The sequence below is a fragment of the Meriones unguiculatus genome, chromosome 21 (assembly GCF_030254825.1).
Source record: "Meriones unguiculatus strain TT.TT164.6M chromosome 21, Bangor_MerUng_6.1, whole genome shotgun sequence".
Classification (NCBI taxonomy): Eukaryota; Metazoa; Chordata; class Mammalia; order Rodentia; family Muridae; genus Meriones; species Meriones unguiculatus.
Window position 1 is genome coordinate 15,787,643 of NC_083368.1, and position 18,391 is coordinate 15,806,033.

At 42.7% G+C, this 18,391-nt stretch overlaps 1 protein-coding gene across 16 annotated transcripts in view; it reads left to right on the forward strand.

Moving 5' to 3' along the window:
* The first annotated feature begins 521 nt into the window (after positions 1–521).
* The window catches only part of Kmt2c (lysine methyltransferase 2C), a 237,528-nt gene continuing 219,658 nt past the window's right edge, over positions 522–18,391 (forward strand). For all 16 annotated transcript variants that reach the window (XM_060373825.1, XM_060373829.1, XM_060373828.1 and 13 more), the window contains exon 1: positions 522–910. In XM_060373825.1, the coding sequence (XP_060229808.1) occupies positions 750–910 (161 nt within the window). In that variant the 5' untranslated portion in view covers positions 522–749. The remainder of the gene's footprint in view (positions 911–18,391) is intronic.

Below are 18,391 nucleotides of genomic sequence, written 5' to 3' on the forward strand. Positions count from 1 at the left end.
GAGCTCGCCGGAGCCGAGAGCTAGGGCGAGGGAGCGATCCCGAGCGAGCGAGCGAGCGAGGACCGGGCGCGGGGGAGCGAGCCAGCGATAGGGACCGGCGGGGCCGGCCGCGCGCCAGGGAGCGATCCCCAGCGCGCGGCCGAGGGGCCGGCGCTCGCGCTACCCCGGAACCCACCACAACAACTGGAGCAGCTGTCAAAACTTCGCCGCGGCGTGGGCCTGACGGGCTGACGGCGCGGGGGAGGGGTGGCCGGCCCCGCCCCGCCCCGCCGCCCCCCCCCTCCGCGGCCCTTTCTCCTCCCGCCGCGGGCGGCCTGGGGGAGGGGCCGGGCGGAGACCCCCGCGGCCGCCCCCGGCCCGCGCCGCCCGCGTCGCGCCCCGCCCCGCCCCGCTCGGCGCCGCCCTCCGGCCCGGCCCCGCCGGCCCCAGCCTCGGCCGCGGCGCCCCGCCCCGCGCGGCCGGCCCCGCCCGCCCCGCCCGCCCGCCGCCCCCCGCCGGCCCCTGCGCGCGGAGTGCGCGCGCCCGCGCCGATGTGTGTGAGTGCGTGTCCTGCTAGCTCCATGTTGCCGCCTCTCCCGGTACCTGCTGCTGCTGCTGCTGCTGCTGCTCCCGGGGCTGCGGGAAATGCGAGAGGCTGAGCCGGGGAGGAGCAACTCGAGCAGCAGCAGCGGCGGCGGCTGCGGCCGCTGCGGCGGGAGGAGCCCCCCAGGAGGAGGACCGGGATCCATGTGTCTTTCCTGGTGACTAGGATGTCGTCGGAGGAGGACCGGAGCGCGGAGCAGCAGCCGCCGCCGCCAGCACCCCCCGAGGAGCCCGGAGCCCCGGCCCCGAGCCCCGCAGCCGCAGACAAAAGACCTCGGGGCCGGCCTCGCAAAGATGGCGCTTCCCCTTTCCAGAGAGCCAGAAAGAAGTAAGTTGAGCGCGAGGGAGCCAGGCGGGCGGCCAGCGGCGGCGCGGCCCGGAGCTGTCAGGCCCCCGGCCCGGTGGGGGCGGGGCGGCCCAGGCGCGGCCCGGTTCGGCGGCGCCCGCGCAGGTCCCGCCGGCCCGCGCCGCGCACTTTACTTTGGAGTTCGGCCTCGCTTCTGGGAGAACCGCCCGGCCGCTTCCCCAGGGCCTAGCCGGGCGTCCGCACACGCCCCGCCGAGCACGCCCAGCTTGCTGCCCGGCCCGGCCGCTCGGAGCCACAAAGCTGCGGTCGCCAGGGACCGAGCTGTCAAACGCCGCGGCCGGGTGGTCCCGGTGCGACGGCCGGCGCTCTTTGTCATCTCGCGGCTCCTTTAACTTTTCTTGCTCCCGGAGCGGTGCTTTTTACTCCTTAATGATACATTAGGAAGCCATTCGAGCCTGTCCTCCCCATCCCCCACCGCCCCGAACCGCACCGCCCGGCTCCGCAGCCGGCGCTCGGGATCGCACGGGCCCAGGTGTGAGCGAGCCGGAGTTTCGGGGACGCGGCCGGGTTCCTAAGCGGCGGTGACGGCCCAGAACACTTTGTTTCGGGGAGACAGCTTTAAACGTCGCTCGACTCGTAACTTCAACTCCAGCAGGGCAGGGAATGGCTTTCGATTGTTTTTGAGCGTATGTGAGGACTGTGCCCCGTGGATGAACTAGCCAAGAAGTGTTGTCTTTACCAAGCGACAACTTGGCTTGGAAATGAAGGAACCCGGTTTAGTGCCAGTGAGTGAGTGAGTTGCTCAGCTGTTGTGGTTCTTCGGGGTGCTGCGAAAGATTGGTGACCCGTTTTTCAAAGTTGCAGAATGGCGTGTGTTGCTTACTCATTTCATTGTATGATATTCTCATTGAAATGTTGGCGGTGGAAGGGTGCGCTGGGACTTGCAGGAAGAAGCCAGCACATTTATGGCTAGGCTATTTCTTCGGTTTACGTGCATTCATTTGTTGTGTCTGGTGATAGTAAGCAGCCTGGACTTCGTGAACCAACTAAGCTCTTGTCCCAGTGTACCTTTTTTTTTTTTTTTTTTTCCTTTCTTTCTGGGTTTGCTATCCTTTTACAACTAAATGTTCCAGGGCCTTCAGTCGCCTCCATGTTTTGTTGCCTGCCAGCGTTTGCCTAGATGTGAGAAGTCTTGAGAGAAGCACTGTATAGAGGATGTATACATTATTACATTAGGTTCTTTGTGATACAAAGTTAAGAGTTTATTTTGTCTGTTACATTGTAAGGTGATGTCCTGCATAAAATACCATTATGACTGCCTTGGCTGAAATTTGGAGAAGGTATGTGGAGTTTTAAGTAACTTTGGACTTGGTCAGTTTAATAACAAATACTGTTACAAAAAGCAACATGGAATTAAGCTACATCTGAGTTTTGCTTCAGTTCTTTCCCATTTTCTCTGTTTGAAAAACATCTACACCTCATAAGAGGATTCGTAATAAAGCACTCCTTTAATCCTAGCACCCCGCAGGCAGAGGCAGGTGGAGTTCAAGGCCAATTGGTCTACTGAGCTAGTTCCAGGAGTGTGGGCCTCTCAGACAAACTCTTTCTTGAAAAAACAAAACAAAACATAGAACCCCCCCCCAAAAAAAAACCCAACAAAATAACATTTACATATCTTACGATACATTAATTTGAGATAAGTTATATGTTTTATATTTGCATTTAAATTCTTCCTTTTAGAGTAGCCATACAAGTGCTCATTTTGGCAGTGCCAGGGCCACGACAGCCAAATGCCCAGGCACACACTCACTGTGCCTCCTTGTTGACATGAGTTAAGTTGTGTTAGTGAGACTCCCCTGAACTGGAAGAAAGGTTGACTTAAGTTACTGCAATTTTATTACTTTAGTTCTTAGCACTAATGGCCTTTTGAGAAATTAAACATTTTTCTAAAGAATGACAGTATAGGCTATCAAAACCTTAGGAAATGTTTAGGCCAATTCAGTCTTAAACTTTTTTTTTTTTTTTAGATTTGAAAAGCAATATAGAATTCTTTACAGGGAAGTAAAATGTAGTGGTAACTGGCTTCCAGCTTTAAAATTCTTTAAAATTAGGTATCTTTTGAAGGGAGTGGAATCTTTTAATTGATTTTGAAATACGTAAATGGAAACTGCTGAGTGAAATGGAAGGCAAGGAGGTTTTTGATTGTGTATCTCTGCACCATATTAGAATCCATGTGGAAAAGACCCTGTAGTTAGTGAAGACCCTGAAAGTGAAACTGATGTGTAACAAATGTGATTTAGGTTTGTAGTAAATGAATAACGTGGAATTGCAAACAGTGCACTAAAGAAATGAAAGTTAATATCCTTTGTTTGTTTGGGACAGGGTCTCTATGTAGCTCTGGCTAGCCTGGCACTTGGTTGGTCTTCAACTCACAGAGATCTGCCTGCCTCTGCCTCCCTAGCCTTGGAATAAAAGACATGCCTCACCACTCCCCTTGGAAGTTAAATATTTTTGTGAGTTGTAATAGATATAAAAGTTTTAATATTACAAGTGTTGATTACTAACTTAGGGTCAGATAGAAAAAAGGCCTTATTACACTAGTTTGATTATAACACAAAGAAGATTTTTGCATTTGTCTTTGGATTGAAAAAGGTAACCATGCACTGCAAATTATTGTGTTTGAATTTTTAACAATTAAGTAAACATATCAAGTATTTTATAATTTTGGCTAGCTGAAGTTTTGTCACATTTAGAAGGCATAGGCTATATAGTTAATGGATTTTACATTAACTAATTATACTAAAATTATGTTAACTACCTAAAAGCAAGTATTTTGAACTGAAGGTGTTACTCTTTTGAGGTAGAATTTTAAAAGTAGATACGTATGCAGGAGTTTCCTGTTGTACAAATATCAAGTTGTAACTCACAGTGAAATTTACATTTGTCTGAAATTTTTCCTAAATTGTGAAGATTATTTAGTTGTCCTTTACCTGAGATACTATTACCCCCTGGTAAAACAGTATACATCAGAAGTCTAATTCTGTTAATGTTAACAGAATTTTCTTTTCTTTTCTTTCTTTTTTTTTTTTTTTAAAGACAGGTTTCACTGTGGGCTTGCAGTGTAGACCAGGCTGGCTTTGGATCTTGCAAACCTGCCTGCCTTTGTCTCTTGAGTGCTGGGATTAAATGCTGTTAACTACCACACCTGGTTTTAGTGGGAAGCCCATTAAGTATTCTACCATATTTGTTAGGTCATCAAAGTTGATGCCAGGGATGGTAAGTGGTGAATGGGAAATGTTGAAGCAGCAGGTGGCAGGGACAGGATTTCTGAGATACTGCCTTCGACTCTCTTACTGAGTGGGATCTGTGCCCTGAATCACTTTCAGACCGCATTTACTGTTATTGGAGAGACAGACAGCTTGAGTGTTACTGTTATGGACAAACCAGAAACAATGGCTGGTGTTTTAGAAGGTTGTCTTGTAGTGCAGCGGGTAACAGTTGTTACTTTGTATTTGTAAGACTCTTTCTCTAACAAAATTTCTCCTACCTGACAACTTCAAATAAGCCATAGACGATTGTCCTTTCATACTATATGTACAGTTTAATGAAAAGTCTCCCCCATAATATTCAAATATTTTGAGATAATGCAAGTATATAATATTTATGATAGCAATTATTTGTTTTTCTTTTCCTTCCTTTCCAGCAATTCCTTTTCCCCCCTTCCTTTTCCTCCCTCCCTTTCTTACCTTTTTTTTTTTTTTTTTAAAGATAAGGTTTATTATGTATCCCGGGCTGACCTTGAGGAATGTACCTTGAGCTGGCCTAGGATTTCAGTATTCTTTTCCCCGCCTCCCACAGGAGGAATTGTATGTAGGTATGCATAGCCATGCTGATAAAACAATAATTCTTAATTTTTATTACTTTTAAACTAGCAGATATATGGGGATTTTATATATATCTGTCTGTCTACCTACCTAATTAACTATCTCTACTAATCTCTGCTCCATAGGAGGTACCAAAATGTTCAAATTTAATTGAAAACTGGATTTAGGACTGTCAGCCTCTCTTTCCTGTTGGAGAGATTGTTTTTTAACTTGGCTGCACTGTAGTTTACTGTTGGCTTATTCTAGGATTTTTTAATATTTAAGAATATGATGTTTTTAGTCTTATAATTTTACATTGCTTGTTAATATATCAAGTTGATAAACAGATTTCCATGAAAATTTAAAAGTATCCGAATAGTTTAATTTCTCATTCTTAAATGATTACATTTTCCTGTTACCCACTTAATTCTATGATGCAAGATTTGTAGTCAGCTTGCAGAGTTAAAAATTGATTACAAGACTATATATAAGACTCATTGCCTTACCTGCTTTTTGTTTTGCAAAACTACAGGTTATTCTCTGGGCCACAGGTTTCTCTGATCAGATAGTGGCTGTCCAGCTTTTATATCCTTTTAAGTCAATATGAGCTTATCACTAAGGAGCTTTCATGGAACTTCATTGCCCTTCCAAAATAAATATGGTCAGTTTTTAGGTATAAAGAACACTAGATTGTGCTGAAGATATGGCTCTGTGGTTAACTGTACTTGCTGCTATTCCAGAGTATGGGGGTTTGGTTCCCATACCCATGTTAGGGAGTTTATAAGGTGCACATACATATATTTGGGCAAGTACTCATACACATAATATCTTTAACTAGTTGTGGTGTTACACACCTTGGATCCTAGCGCTTGGGAGACAGAGGTTGGTGGATCTCTGAATTCTAGACCAGCATGGTCTACATAACAAAGTTCCAAGCTAACCAGAGCTATACAGTCTTAAACCAACAGGCATCCTATAAAGAACACAGAGTACTAGAAGTTCTCAATGCCTGCTTTCCTGGTGGGGAGATGTGTGCTGCCCTTGATAGATAGAGTTTAGATTTTTGCTTGTCATCTGTGATGCTCTTAGGCAAAAAAAATTGATGCCATAGAGTAAACTTTCTAATAGATGTATTTTTACATTTATTTATATGTGTGTGCACAGATGTGTGTGCATATGGACTTACGACTTCCACGAGCATACATGGCAGACAACTTGTGGGAGTAGGTGAGTTCTCTCCCACCATGTGGGTTCTAGGTTACATGGCAGGTGTGTTTAGCTACCAAGTCACCTCACTGGCCCCTAAATATTTTTCTGTGTTGTTTTTAGCAAGCTGATTAATTCTCTCCTTCTCTTACAATGTTTTCTTTATCATGTTTATACCCAGTAACTATTTTCAGAACTTCTTGGCAAGATAAGTTGTAAAGTTATCAAGTAAAATGGACATAATTTTTTTCTTTTATGATTGCCTTCCATATCAGTGTGTGCTGCTAGTGGTTATGAAGTATTTAGTAGGAAAACCAATCTTGAATTTGGAATCTGAATTCTTTGTGTGGGTGTGTGCATGCGTGTTTTGAGACAGGATTTCTCTGTGTAGCTCTGGCTATCCTGGAAGGCCTTGAACTCAGAGATTTGCTTGCTTTTGCTTAACAAAGGTATCAAAAGTGTGTGCCACTACCTTCTGACAAACCTGAAGTTCCTTTTTTAAAGATTTAAAAAAAATTTTACTTTAAATTAATTAATCTTTTGAGCCAGGGTTTCACTATGTAGTCCTGGCTGGTCTGAAACTCACTGTATAGACCAGGCTGGGCTTGAACTCATTGAGGTACATTTGCTTCTGCCTTCTGAGCACTTGGATTAAAGGCGTGTACCACCGCTCTAGTCTTACTTTTATTTTGTATTTGTATGTGTGAGCACCTACATGTATGTATATGCACTGTGTGAGTGCCTGGTGCATGCAGAGACCAGAAGGCTGTGCTGGATTCCCTGGATCTAGAATTAAAGGCGGCTGTGAACTGCCGTTGTGAGTGTGGGAATCGAACTTGGGTCCTCTGCAAGAGAAGTGGGTTCTCTCAATACGAGCTGTCTCTGCAGCCTGAAATTGGAAGTTTTAATCTCTTGCTGATTGTGAGAGATTTAAGAGCATAACTTTAGAGAAACAAGAATGACACAGCTCTTTTTCTGCTTTAATATATTAGAAAGGCCTCAAGTAAAAGATATTTTGCTTTGCTTCTGCTGCTGCTGCTGCTATAGGTAGCAGGAGCTATGTAAAATGCACAGTTTGAGACGACATAAACTTTCTGTTTACTTTAAAAACACTGTAGATTTATTTATTTTATGTGGATGAGTGTTTTGGTTGCATGTATGTTTACATCACATGCATGCTTGTGTCTGAGGCAGTCAGTAGAAGGAATCAGGTCCCCTGGAACTCGAGTTAATAGGTTGTTCTGAGGCACCATGTGGATGCTGGCAACCAAACTTTGGTCCTCTGCAGAGCAACAAGTGTTCTTAACTGTTGAGCCAACTCTCCAGCCCCTCTGTTTACTTTTTAAAATAACCTTGTGGGTTAACATTAGATGAATTAATTTGTATTTATATATATGTGTGTGGGTGTGGGAACATAAACACACGTACACATGGTCCATGCACAACTTGTAGACATCGGTTTTCTCCTTCCACCATATGGGACTTGAGCTCAAATCCAGATGGCCAGGCTTTGAGGCAGGCACCTTTGGGCCATCTTGCTGACCCTCTGCTCACTTTTTTATTTTTTTAAGACAGGATTTTACTGTATCGGTTTTTCACTTGGAATTTGATAGGTAGACCAGGCTGGCCATGAAGTTATGCCTCCCGGGTACCTCTGCCTCCCAACTTTTACAGGCATGTTCTACCACATCTAGCTCTGGTGATATTTTCCCTTTTTTTTTTTTTTTTTTTTTTGGCACATGTAACTCACTTACAGAACATGTTGAATATCATGAACAGTTAACTGCAAGAGAAGAGTCACCAGCCAAATGGAGTCCTGGAGTCCTGGAATGTTTACAGGAAGTAGTATTTGAATTAAACCCTGAAGGGTTGGTAAGGGTTAGCCAAGTAGAGTGATGAGAAAGTGAGACTGTGTTTGGGAGAGCAGAGGGGACACAGTTATTTCTGAGGGAAGTTAAGAGTATTTTCCTGGAGAATGAAGGCAGAGGCTCAGTACAGGGAGGAGGATCAAGGTGAGTGGTTCTTGCACTAATGAATTTAAGCTTTATCCTATAGTCAGGGCTATCAACTTTTAGGCATTTTAAATGTGTTGTAGACTCAGTCAGATCCTGAATGATAGTCTTTTAAGGCCTTGGAGAAAAAGTGAGCAAAAAACAGTTCTTTTTTTGTTTGTTCTTACTGTTAAGTCATGTTGTTTTGAGATGATCTCCTAGCAGGGGGGTTGGGGGGGCTTGGTCCTGAGCTCCTTCTACTCCTTAGTCTTATTTTACAGCCCAGGCTGGCCTATAGACCAGGCTAGCCTGGAACTCAGGAACCCCCCCTGGGTTTAAAGGTGTGTGCCACCACGCCTGGCTGCTTACATCTTTTTTCTGTTGTCTACTTAGTAGCCTCTCCAGTAGCCTCACCACCACACCTGGCTCCACCTGTAGTTAAGAAAAACCATGATAAAAAGTATGAAGAGACACATTACCTACAGGCGGAGATAATGTGCTATTGTTGCAGTGTCATAGCAAAAGCAAAGGGCAGATTCCTGGAGATGGGGCAGAGAAGAGAGAGTTTTAGCATTCATTGCAGAGGAGCATGAAAGTTTCTGATATAGATAGCCAGAGGATAGAAATGCTCAAGAAGTATCTGGGGCTGTAGGGATAGCTCAGGATAGGTAATTACGGATGTGATTTACCTGAACCTGCTTCCTAGCTGCGGTCTACTTTGCAGTTTCCCCTCTTCTGTCGGGCATGTACGCAGGGCCTCACACTCTAGCAAGTTCTTAACCTCTTGAACTACACCTCTGATCTCCACTGTGAAGTTTTGAGATAGGGTTTCTCTGTGTAACCCTAGATGTCCTGGAACTCTAGAACAGGCTGGCCTCAAACTTACAGAGATCCACCTGCCTCTGCCTCCTGAGTACACCACTGCTGCCTGGCAAAAATGTGTAGCCCAGGCTGGCCTATAACTTAGGCCTCTGCGTCCTTCAGCAAATCCTACTGGTGTGCACCATAACTAGCAAGTGCAGCTTTTTATCAAGACAGATAAATCTGTGGGAACCAATGTAGGAGGCTGCTTGCTGCATTGTTGGCTTGAGGAAAACCTCAGGAGTTGTAAAGGTATAAGTTTAATGGTGACCCTGTCCTATAAAAAGCACACAAGCTTAAACTCGTGTTGATTTTATATATAGAAAAAGATTTGGCAGCGTATTTATACTTTGTGATGTACTTTCTGAATTAAAAAAATAGTTAATTTGTTTTGTTTTGCTTTTGAGACAGTCTCAGTATATCGCCCTGGATGGCCTTGAATTTACAATTTTTGCCTCTCTAACTCTGGGATTAGGGTGCCTGGCAAAGGTTAATAACTCAAAATATTATTTTACTATTGAGAAATAGAAATTCTGTGGGGAAATCAGTAATTTTTTAGCAATTTAGTTTATTCTTTATGTGTATGCTGTGCTTGTATGAGTGTTGAGGCAAGGTCTGTCCTCCACCTTTGAAGCCAGGACGTACTGTCTCTGGCTGGCCTGGAACTAACTCACTGAAATCTAACCACCTGCATCTGCTTTCCAAGTGCTGGGATTGAAGGCATGTGCCACCAGGTCAGGCTCAGAGCAGGGTTTTTACCGAATGTTTTTCATTATGAAGAAGAGTAACTCCCTAGGAAAGCTCTGAACTTAGTAATGTTATGACAAAATGATTTAAAATTTTTTTATTACCCAAACCTATAAATGTCAGTATTGTGGAATTTTTTAATGTAACTCTGGTCAAGATTTTAATAAACTTTTCTAAATGAGACTTACTAGGTAGTACTAAAAGGATTTCTTGTATTAAGGATATAGATCAGTAATAGAAATATCTTGCATGTTAAGTCCTACAAAAGATAATTATTTTAAGTTTACTTTTTGGAGAGTTTGATCCTGTATACAGTGTATTTTGATTTTTATTTCCTTTTTTTTTTTTTGAGGGAGAGGGTCTCACTATGTAACTCTGAAACGACGAGACTAGGCTACCTTTGAGCCTCTGCCTCCAGAGTTCTGGGATTGAAGGCCTCCACCATCATGCCAGACACATCTTTAAAAAAACTTTGTTCATTTATTCTTAATTTATAATTAAATTAGTTTATTAGTATGTATATATTTGTGTATACACACACACACATATATATACACACATACATGTCTGATGTATGTGCAACCATGCTTATGTGGGCAGCCGTGGTTATATATGTGGAGGGCAGAGGACAACTTTGTGGAGCTGTTTTTTTTTTTTTTTTTTTTTCCTCTACCTTTATATGGGTTCTGGGAACTGAACTCAGGCCTGAGATGTAAATGCTTTTACATGCTGAGCCCCATTTCCATAGTTCATATTTGGTAATGTTTGCTTTCTAAGTTTAACTGTAACCTATTACATTAGAAGCAAAGAAGTTGTCATTGTAGTCCATATGGTTTTGTTCTTAGTCCCACCCTTTAGTAGAGCCTGGCAAAAAATAAGGGAGAACAAAACTTCCCATATATAATTTTTTTCCTTTCTTATGGAGACAGGGTTTCTCTGTGTGGCCTTGGTGGTCCTGGATTCACTTTGTCTACCAAGCTGGCCTGGAATTTACAGAGATCCACCTGCTTCTGTCTCCCATTTCTGTTTGTTTTTGAGACAGGGTTTCTCTGGGTAGCTCTGGTTGTCCTAGAACTTGCTCTGTAGACCAGGCTGGCCTCAAGCTGAGAGATTTGCCTGATTCTTTTTCTTTAGTGCCAGTATTAAAGGCATGCACCACCAACATGATAGGCTAAGTGAGATTTTTAAGAATATTTGATCTCAGCCACATGTAGTGGCATACACCTTGAATCTCAGCACTCTGGAGGCAGAGGTAGACAGATTTCTGTGAGCTTGAAGCCAGTCTGGTATACAAATTGAGTTCTAGGACAGTCAAGGCTCTTATACAAACAAACAAACAAAAAAGATTTAATCAGTTTACAGGTAAAGACCTTAAAGTGTGTATGTGGGTTTTATATACATAAAGGTGATATCTGTATAGTATTAAAAAAAAAAAAAAGATGGTGTCTGCCTTTATAAGCAACCTCCTACCCCCCATGGGCCATACTTACTTCTAGTTAATCTGTTGTGTAGTACTGTGGTTGTGTCTTGTGTAGTCCTGTTTGGCAGCAGAAAGGACACTTGACTAGGTTTGGGTGCAGCCATTTCTTTTGCATTTTTGGAGTCTTAAGTGATTGCAGTGCTAGGAGCTGGGTCAGATCCTGCTGGAGAGTCTGTGGAGATGGAGAGGTTCCCAGATTGACTATTCCAGAGTCTCAGCAGGGTTGACTTTCTGGTTGAATGCAGTCACAAAAGCAACCACTGGTAAGAGTAGCAGAGTTACCACTCAGCTGAACCCAGCCAAGATTGTGAAATCATGAATAAATATGATGGTTTGTTTGCAGTAACAAAGAATAGTAATAATGGACACCAGGCTGGTAAGATGTCTTGGTGGGTAAAAATGCTTACCACCAATTCTGGGTCTAGGCCAGGAGAACCACATGGTGGAAAGAGAGAAACCACTATACATGTATCTTAGCATGTACACACACACACACACACACACACACACACACACACACAATTATACAGGCAAATGTTGTTAAAATAATGAAAGGAGATAGTTTTATGAATTAAGGGACTCTTAACAGAGTATGTCTGATACAAACGATAATGACTGTTTTCCAGGTTCTTTTGCTGGGATAGTTAAATGAGGTTTCCTGATACCTTTGGTCCTTCTCTAAGGTATTTTGATGTAAACTCCTGTTAAGGAATTTAATATTTTTAAAATGCTGTTATCAGGACTGTTGATTAATGTTGCCTAGCATACATGAAGCCCTGTGTTTGGTCTCCAGTGCCTGTAGTACAGTCTCATCCCTGGGAAGGTGAGGCCAAGAGAATCAGAAGTTCAATGTCATCCTTACTACAGATCCCGTATGAGCGAGGCCAGCCTTGGGTACATAGTCTGTCTCAAACCGCTTTCCTTCAAACATAATTATGTGACTATAGATATAGGTCTGTGATTAGAAATACCCAGTAGCTAAAGAATTAGGACTTCCTCCAAAAGTTAGGTTTTTATGTTTTTTACTTAAACACATCTGATACATAGTGAAACATTTGTACTTTGTTGAGAGGTCTAGATTCTATTCTGGTTCTTTTGACAAATAGGGTGTCAGTAAGGACTAGGTGGCCCCCTCTCTTCAACCCCTGCCTTTGTTTTAACATGGCATTATGAAGATAAGGCTGGCCTCGATCTCACAGAGATCCACCTGTCCCTGCCACCCAAACATTGTGCCATCACTCCCATCTGTCTCTCTGCTCCACCCCCCTTTTAAAATAGAAATTCTAGAATAAAAGAGTCTTTAACTGAGTGTGTATTATTATTGTTATTTTTCCTATCAAATTCTGTAGGTTGGAGCTAAGGTGGTGTATGGCGCCTTTGCACTGCAGAGACACTCACTGGAGACTTGTCTCTTGTGTTTCTAGGGTATCTGCTTTAAGATTCCATCCATGATGCCATGGAATAGAATGGAAGAGACCACAGAGCAATAGTGACCATTTAAAATGCCATTTAAAACAGCACTGTTTGGGATCTTCGAGGCTAGCACTGTTTCAAAAATGTGCGAGAGCCTGCATGCATGCATGCATGCTTGTGTGCGTGCATGCGTGTGGGTGTGTATATCTCAGCAGTTAAGAGGACTAGTTATTGCAAGGACCCAAGTTTGATTTCTATTCCTCACATGGACTGACTGCTCCATGATATCTGATACCCTCCTCTGACCTTTCTGAGTACCATGCATGCATGTAGTACACATACATACATGGCAGGGAAAATACTGATGCATGCCTTTAGTCCCAGCATTGAGAAGGCAGAGGCAGGGAACTCTGTTTTCCAGGCTAGTCTGGGCTACAAAACTGCATAGAGAAACCCTGTCTGAAAAAAAGTAACTATGTAAAAAAATGAGAGAAAATATTTGAAAGCACCCTCTATTTCAGCTTGAACATATAATTGTAACATAGAGGTCACAGTACCTGTAGATGTACCTGTAAGGGAGGCCGGGGGTGTAATAATAATACAAAAAACATTTATTTATTGTATATGTGTATGTATTTTGGTTTTTCAAGGCAGGCTTTCTCTATGCAGCCCTGGCTGTCCTGGAACTCAGAGATCTGCCTGCCTCTGCCTCCTTAGTGCTGGTGTACATCATTTGCTTTTGGGAGTTCTCTTACCCCATTTCCTTTTGTCTAAGAAAAGGTCTCATTCACCTTGCTTGCACAGTGTGATAGAGCTGGCCCTGGTGTTATAGGTATGGCTGCCTGTGCTGCCCCTTGCCATTTGCTGCAGGCAAGAGAGCTGGCCCTACCGTTCTCAAAGTGAGAGCTGATTCTGGTGGCCCAGGTGCAGGACAGCTGGCCAGGCAGGGTGACCAACTCAGCTACCACCTAGACCCACATCCAGGGCTTTGAGGTGGCCCACCCCAACATCTACTTCATCTGGAGCTGTTGGAGCTCATGAAGGGGCCTGTCATGCAGCTCTAGAGCTGCAGGATCTCCATGACAAAAGGCAACAACAGGATATCTGAGAGAAGTCCCAGTGAGGATCCACATCAGAGTCCTAGAACCAGACCAGTGACTCACTGCAATAAACATTTGCAAGTAAAGACGTTTGGGCAAAAGGGTATATACTGTGTGACACACTGTGACACACTGCAGCTTCCACGGTGAGATTTTTATTTACTTTTTATCTTTTTGTTTTATTTTGGGGTGGAGGTTGAAAGGGTGGAGGTTGGATATGGAGCATGGGGAGATGAGTGGAGTTAGGGTGCATGATGTAAAATTCAGAAAGAATCAATGAAAAGTTTTTTTAAAAAAAAGGAAAGAAAAAGAAAAATTCTCTCACTGTAGCCCAGCCTAGCCTTGAACTTGAGGCAATTCTCCTGCCTCATCTTTCAGAATGCTGGGACTACAGGCATGACCCACCATACCTGGCTCTCTGAAGTCTTGAATGAAAACATACTACTGAAGAGAACCAGGTAAGGGATGTGTTGGAGAATGAGAAGTTTGTACATGGCTGGTATATGATAGTATATGACAGTAGTTTTATTGTCAGACCTAGTTTTACAGGTAAAAGAGCTGTAGTAGGACAGTCATAGTTGCAAAGACTTGTATATGTAACTATCCCCTGGGATTTAAATTAACTCTTGCCTTATGTGGAAGGAGGAGGAAAAGATTGAATTGCAGCCTTTAAATGTTTTACCATGGACAGTAGAAAGCCATCGATGATGTTAAACAGGAAAACCATATTTGTGAGAAAAATAACCTTGGCAGGGGTGATAAAACCATAACTAATGATTCTGTTGCTTGGTTATCAATATCAAATGAGAGCAAGCTTTTTACTTAAGAGATTTGAGGGGCTTGCTTTGATTTTAGCACAGAAACAAACAAACAAAACAAAAACTTAACAAGTAATTTCTCTTTTTGCTTTCTTTTCTTCCTTTAGCAGCTTTTTACATGCATATAAATGAATTCTAGTTAGTTTCACCTTCATTCCCTTTTCTCATTCCTCATTCTTGCTTACCTTCTTAACAAACTCTGTTCCTACTTTGATGTCTTGTGGTCACAAAAACTAATCAGATTTGTTTGTGGGTGGGAGGTTTATTTCTGAATTTAGGCAGTTTATCAGCTGCTCTACCATTAGAAGAAAATGATGCTCCTTCTCCTGAATCCTAGAGTTCCAGGGCACAAGAATTATACAGAGAAACCCCATCTTGAAAAACAAATAAACAAACAAAAAGATAGTTTTCTTTCTTTCTTTTTTTTTTTTTTTCTTTTTGTTGTTTTTGTTCTGTATGTAACCCTGGCTGACCTTGAAAGCATAGGGTTCTGCCTGCCTTCCTCTGATAGGATTAAAAGGGTACTCCACTGGGTTGGTTCTTGTTGTGTATGGTTCTCTTTCTCTCTCTTCTTTTTGATACAGGTTTTTTTTGTTAGTTTGTTTTCTTTTGTTTTACAGCCCTGTCTGTCTTGGAACTAGCTTTGTAGACAAGGCTGGCCTTGAACTTACAAGAGATTGCCTGCCTCTGTCTCCCCAGTGCTATGACTAAAGGAGTACACCACCACTGCCAGGCTCATGTAATTTTTTGGGTACAAGTCTTTTACTAGTTTTTAAAATGATTTTATTTCACATATATGAGTATTTTTTAATGTCTGTATGTCTGTGTGCCATGTACCTTCGTGATACTTAAAGAGGGCTTCTTTTGGGACTGGAGTTAGAGACAATTGTGAACTGCCGTGTCGGTTGCTGGGGATCAAACCCTGTTCCTTTGGAAGAGCAGCCAGAGGAACTACTGGACTCTCATTCTTTCTTTTTATTTTAATTTTTTTTTTTTTTTTGAGACAGGGTTTCTCTGTGTAGCCTTGGCTGTCTTGGACTCACTTTGTAGACCAGGCTGGCCTCCAACTCCCAGAGATGTGTCTGCGTCTTCCTCCCAAATGCTGGGACTAAAGGCGTGTGCCACCACTGTCCAGCTTTATTCGATACATAGTTCTGGCTGTCTTGGAACTTACTGTGGTAGTAAGTAACCTGGCCTCAGGCTGGCCTTCAACTCACAGAGGGGTTAAAAGTGTGTGCCACCACACCCAGCTTAATTCTTTTTAACCTTTGCGTTCATAAGCTATTGCCAGTGTATAGAAATTATAGTAGTTTATGGCTCTTGTTTCTTTTATTTTCCTAAATCTTCTTACTGCTGTTTTATAGATTCTTAAGGATTTTCTTCATACAGGATGTCATCAACATAACACCCAAGCCAAAATCTCGGATTTTGTTTGTTTGGGTTTGTTGAGCTAGGGTTTCTCTGTGTAGCCAATCCCTACTCCCCACCACTCCCCCGGCTTTTTTTGTTTTTTCTCTGTTGTCTCCTTATCCTCTCTAGTAAGTAGCCTTTTACTCTTAACAGTTAGTTAGCTTTCTTTCTAGTGCACAGAGATCTGCCTACCTCAGCCTCCAGGAGTGTGCTGGGATTAAAGGTGTGGGCCACCATGCTTGACTCTTTTTTTCCTTTAAAAACAATTTTTTTTGAGGCATTTATTTACCTGTGTGCAGGTGTAATTGGGCGACATCTTGTGGGAGTTGGTTCTTTTCCATCATGTGAGTCCTGAGGATTAAAAAGACAGGTCATAAAGCTTTGATGGCAAGCCTTTCTTTACCTGCTAAGCCATTTTACCTGTCTGTTGAGTTCCTTCCTTATCTCTTTCTTCCTGGGCAGGCAGGAGCTGTTGAGTCTGCAGACATTGCCAATAGCTTGTGTTCTACCAGGTGTCTTGTGATCTTACTGATGACCCTTTACTGCTGTTGGGAAATAATCAAACCAAAGAATTTATTGATAGTTATAAGAGAAATGTTTAGACTTTCTTAATTACCAGAAGTTTTTTTTTTTTTTTTTTTAATCAGATTTCTATGAGATCTCATTGTATTTCCAATCCTAATATTTGCTGATCCTAATCCTGATCAGGACACTTTTTTCCTACCCCTGTTATTTAGAGGATGCTTTCAAATACAGGTTACCTTTTTCAAGGTCTCTGGTATACCCAGTGAGAGGTTGGGAGTGACTTGAACTTCAGTTAAAATAGTGTTTCAGTTTTAAAGGATGAGCTTAATTTAGGATTATCATTTTTTCTCATTTATTTACATATTTTGTTTTTTTCAGGACAGGGTCTTTCTATGTAGCTCTGGCTGTTCTGGAACTCACTTTGTAGACCAGGTTCCCTCTGCCTCCCATGTGCAGGGATTAAAAGCCGGCTACACTATATACATTTAAATTTTTTTTTTTTTTTGTTGTGGGGCTGCAGAGATGGCTCAGTGGTTAAGAGCACTGATTGCTCTTCCAGAGGACCTGAGTTCAATTCCCAAGATCTGTAACTCCAAGATCTGACACCCTCACACAGACATACATGCTGGCTAAATACTAATGCACATAAAATAAAACTAAATTGTTAAAAAAAATTTTGTTCATTTTTAAAAATGTAAGCTGTATTATCCTAGTAGAACATTTTCTTTTCCTGCTATCATGATGTAATGTATAGATTTCTAATTGTGGAGGTTTTCTTTAATAATTTCAAATTTTGCCAGGTGTGGTGGTACACACCTGTAATCTCAGCACTCAGGGATATGGAGGCAGGCGGCTCTCTATGAGTTCTAGGCCAGCCTGGTCTCCAAAGAGGTAGAGGCTGTGGTGCATGCCTGTAATCCCAGCACTTGGGGAGGCAGATGGATGTGAATTCAAGGCCAGCCTGGTCTACAAAGTGAGTCCAGGACAGTCAAGGCTACACAGAGAAACCCTGTCTCGAAAAAACCTCCAAAACAAAAAACCAAAAAACCCAAACAATCCCTCCCCCCCAAAAAATCTTAAAATTTATTTAAAGTTAAGTTTTTATTGCACAAAATTTGGAACACAGAAAAAAAAAAGTAATAAATCATCCCTTTCCATGCTACTTTTTTTTTTTTTTTTTTTTTTTTGGACAGGGTCTCTTTGTAGCCCTGGCTGTCCAGGAACTTACCATGTAGATCAGGCTGGCCTCAAATTCACAGAGTTTGCCTCTGCCTCTGCTTTAGTGCTGTTAGTGGTGTTTGCCATAATGCTCTATGCTACTCTTAATAGAGAAACTGTTCATTTGATCTGTTTTCCCAGTTCTTTCCTTTCTGGTTCTGTTTGTTTTATTATTTATGTGCTTTGCTGAGTGTGAGGGCATGGAGTGCTAGTGGAGGTCATCGAACAACTTTGTGGAATCAGTTCTCTATATTTACATGTGTTTTGGGAACTTAATAAAGGTCTCCAGGTTTGGGTAGCAAGTGCCTTTACCCTGAGATACTGCTCTCCCACTTTTCTTTTTCTTTCTTTCTTTTTTTTTTTTTAAAGTTACTATGTTCCTTGAATTTGTGTGTGCATGTACATGTGTGGGTGGGTGTTTGAGTGTGGAGGTCAGAGGACAACTTGTGCGGCTCCTTTATTATCTTCCACCATGTTGGTCCCAGGGGATTGAACTGAGGTCCTCACACTTGGCAGCAAGTGTCTATCTGCAGAACCATCATGGTGGCCTTTTTTCTTTTTCTTTTTGTTTTTTGAGACAGGGTCTCACTGTGCAGCACTGGCTGGCCTGGAACTAAATCACTTTGTAGACCCTTACTGGCCTGAATTCACAGAGATCTGCCTGCCTCTGCTTCCAGAGTGCTGGGATTAAGGTGTGTGCACTGCCACACCTAATGCTTCCAACATATGTGTTTTATTTTAATTTTATGTGTATAGGTGTTTTGCTTGAATATATATCCTGTAGCCATTGGTTTACTTCTTTGTGGGTTTTTCTTCTACCCTTCTCCACCCTCTCTTCCCTTACAATTCCCTAACACTAGAGAAGAGAGA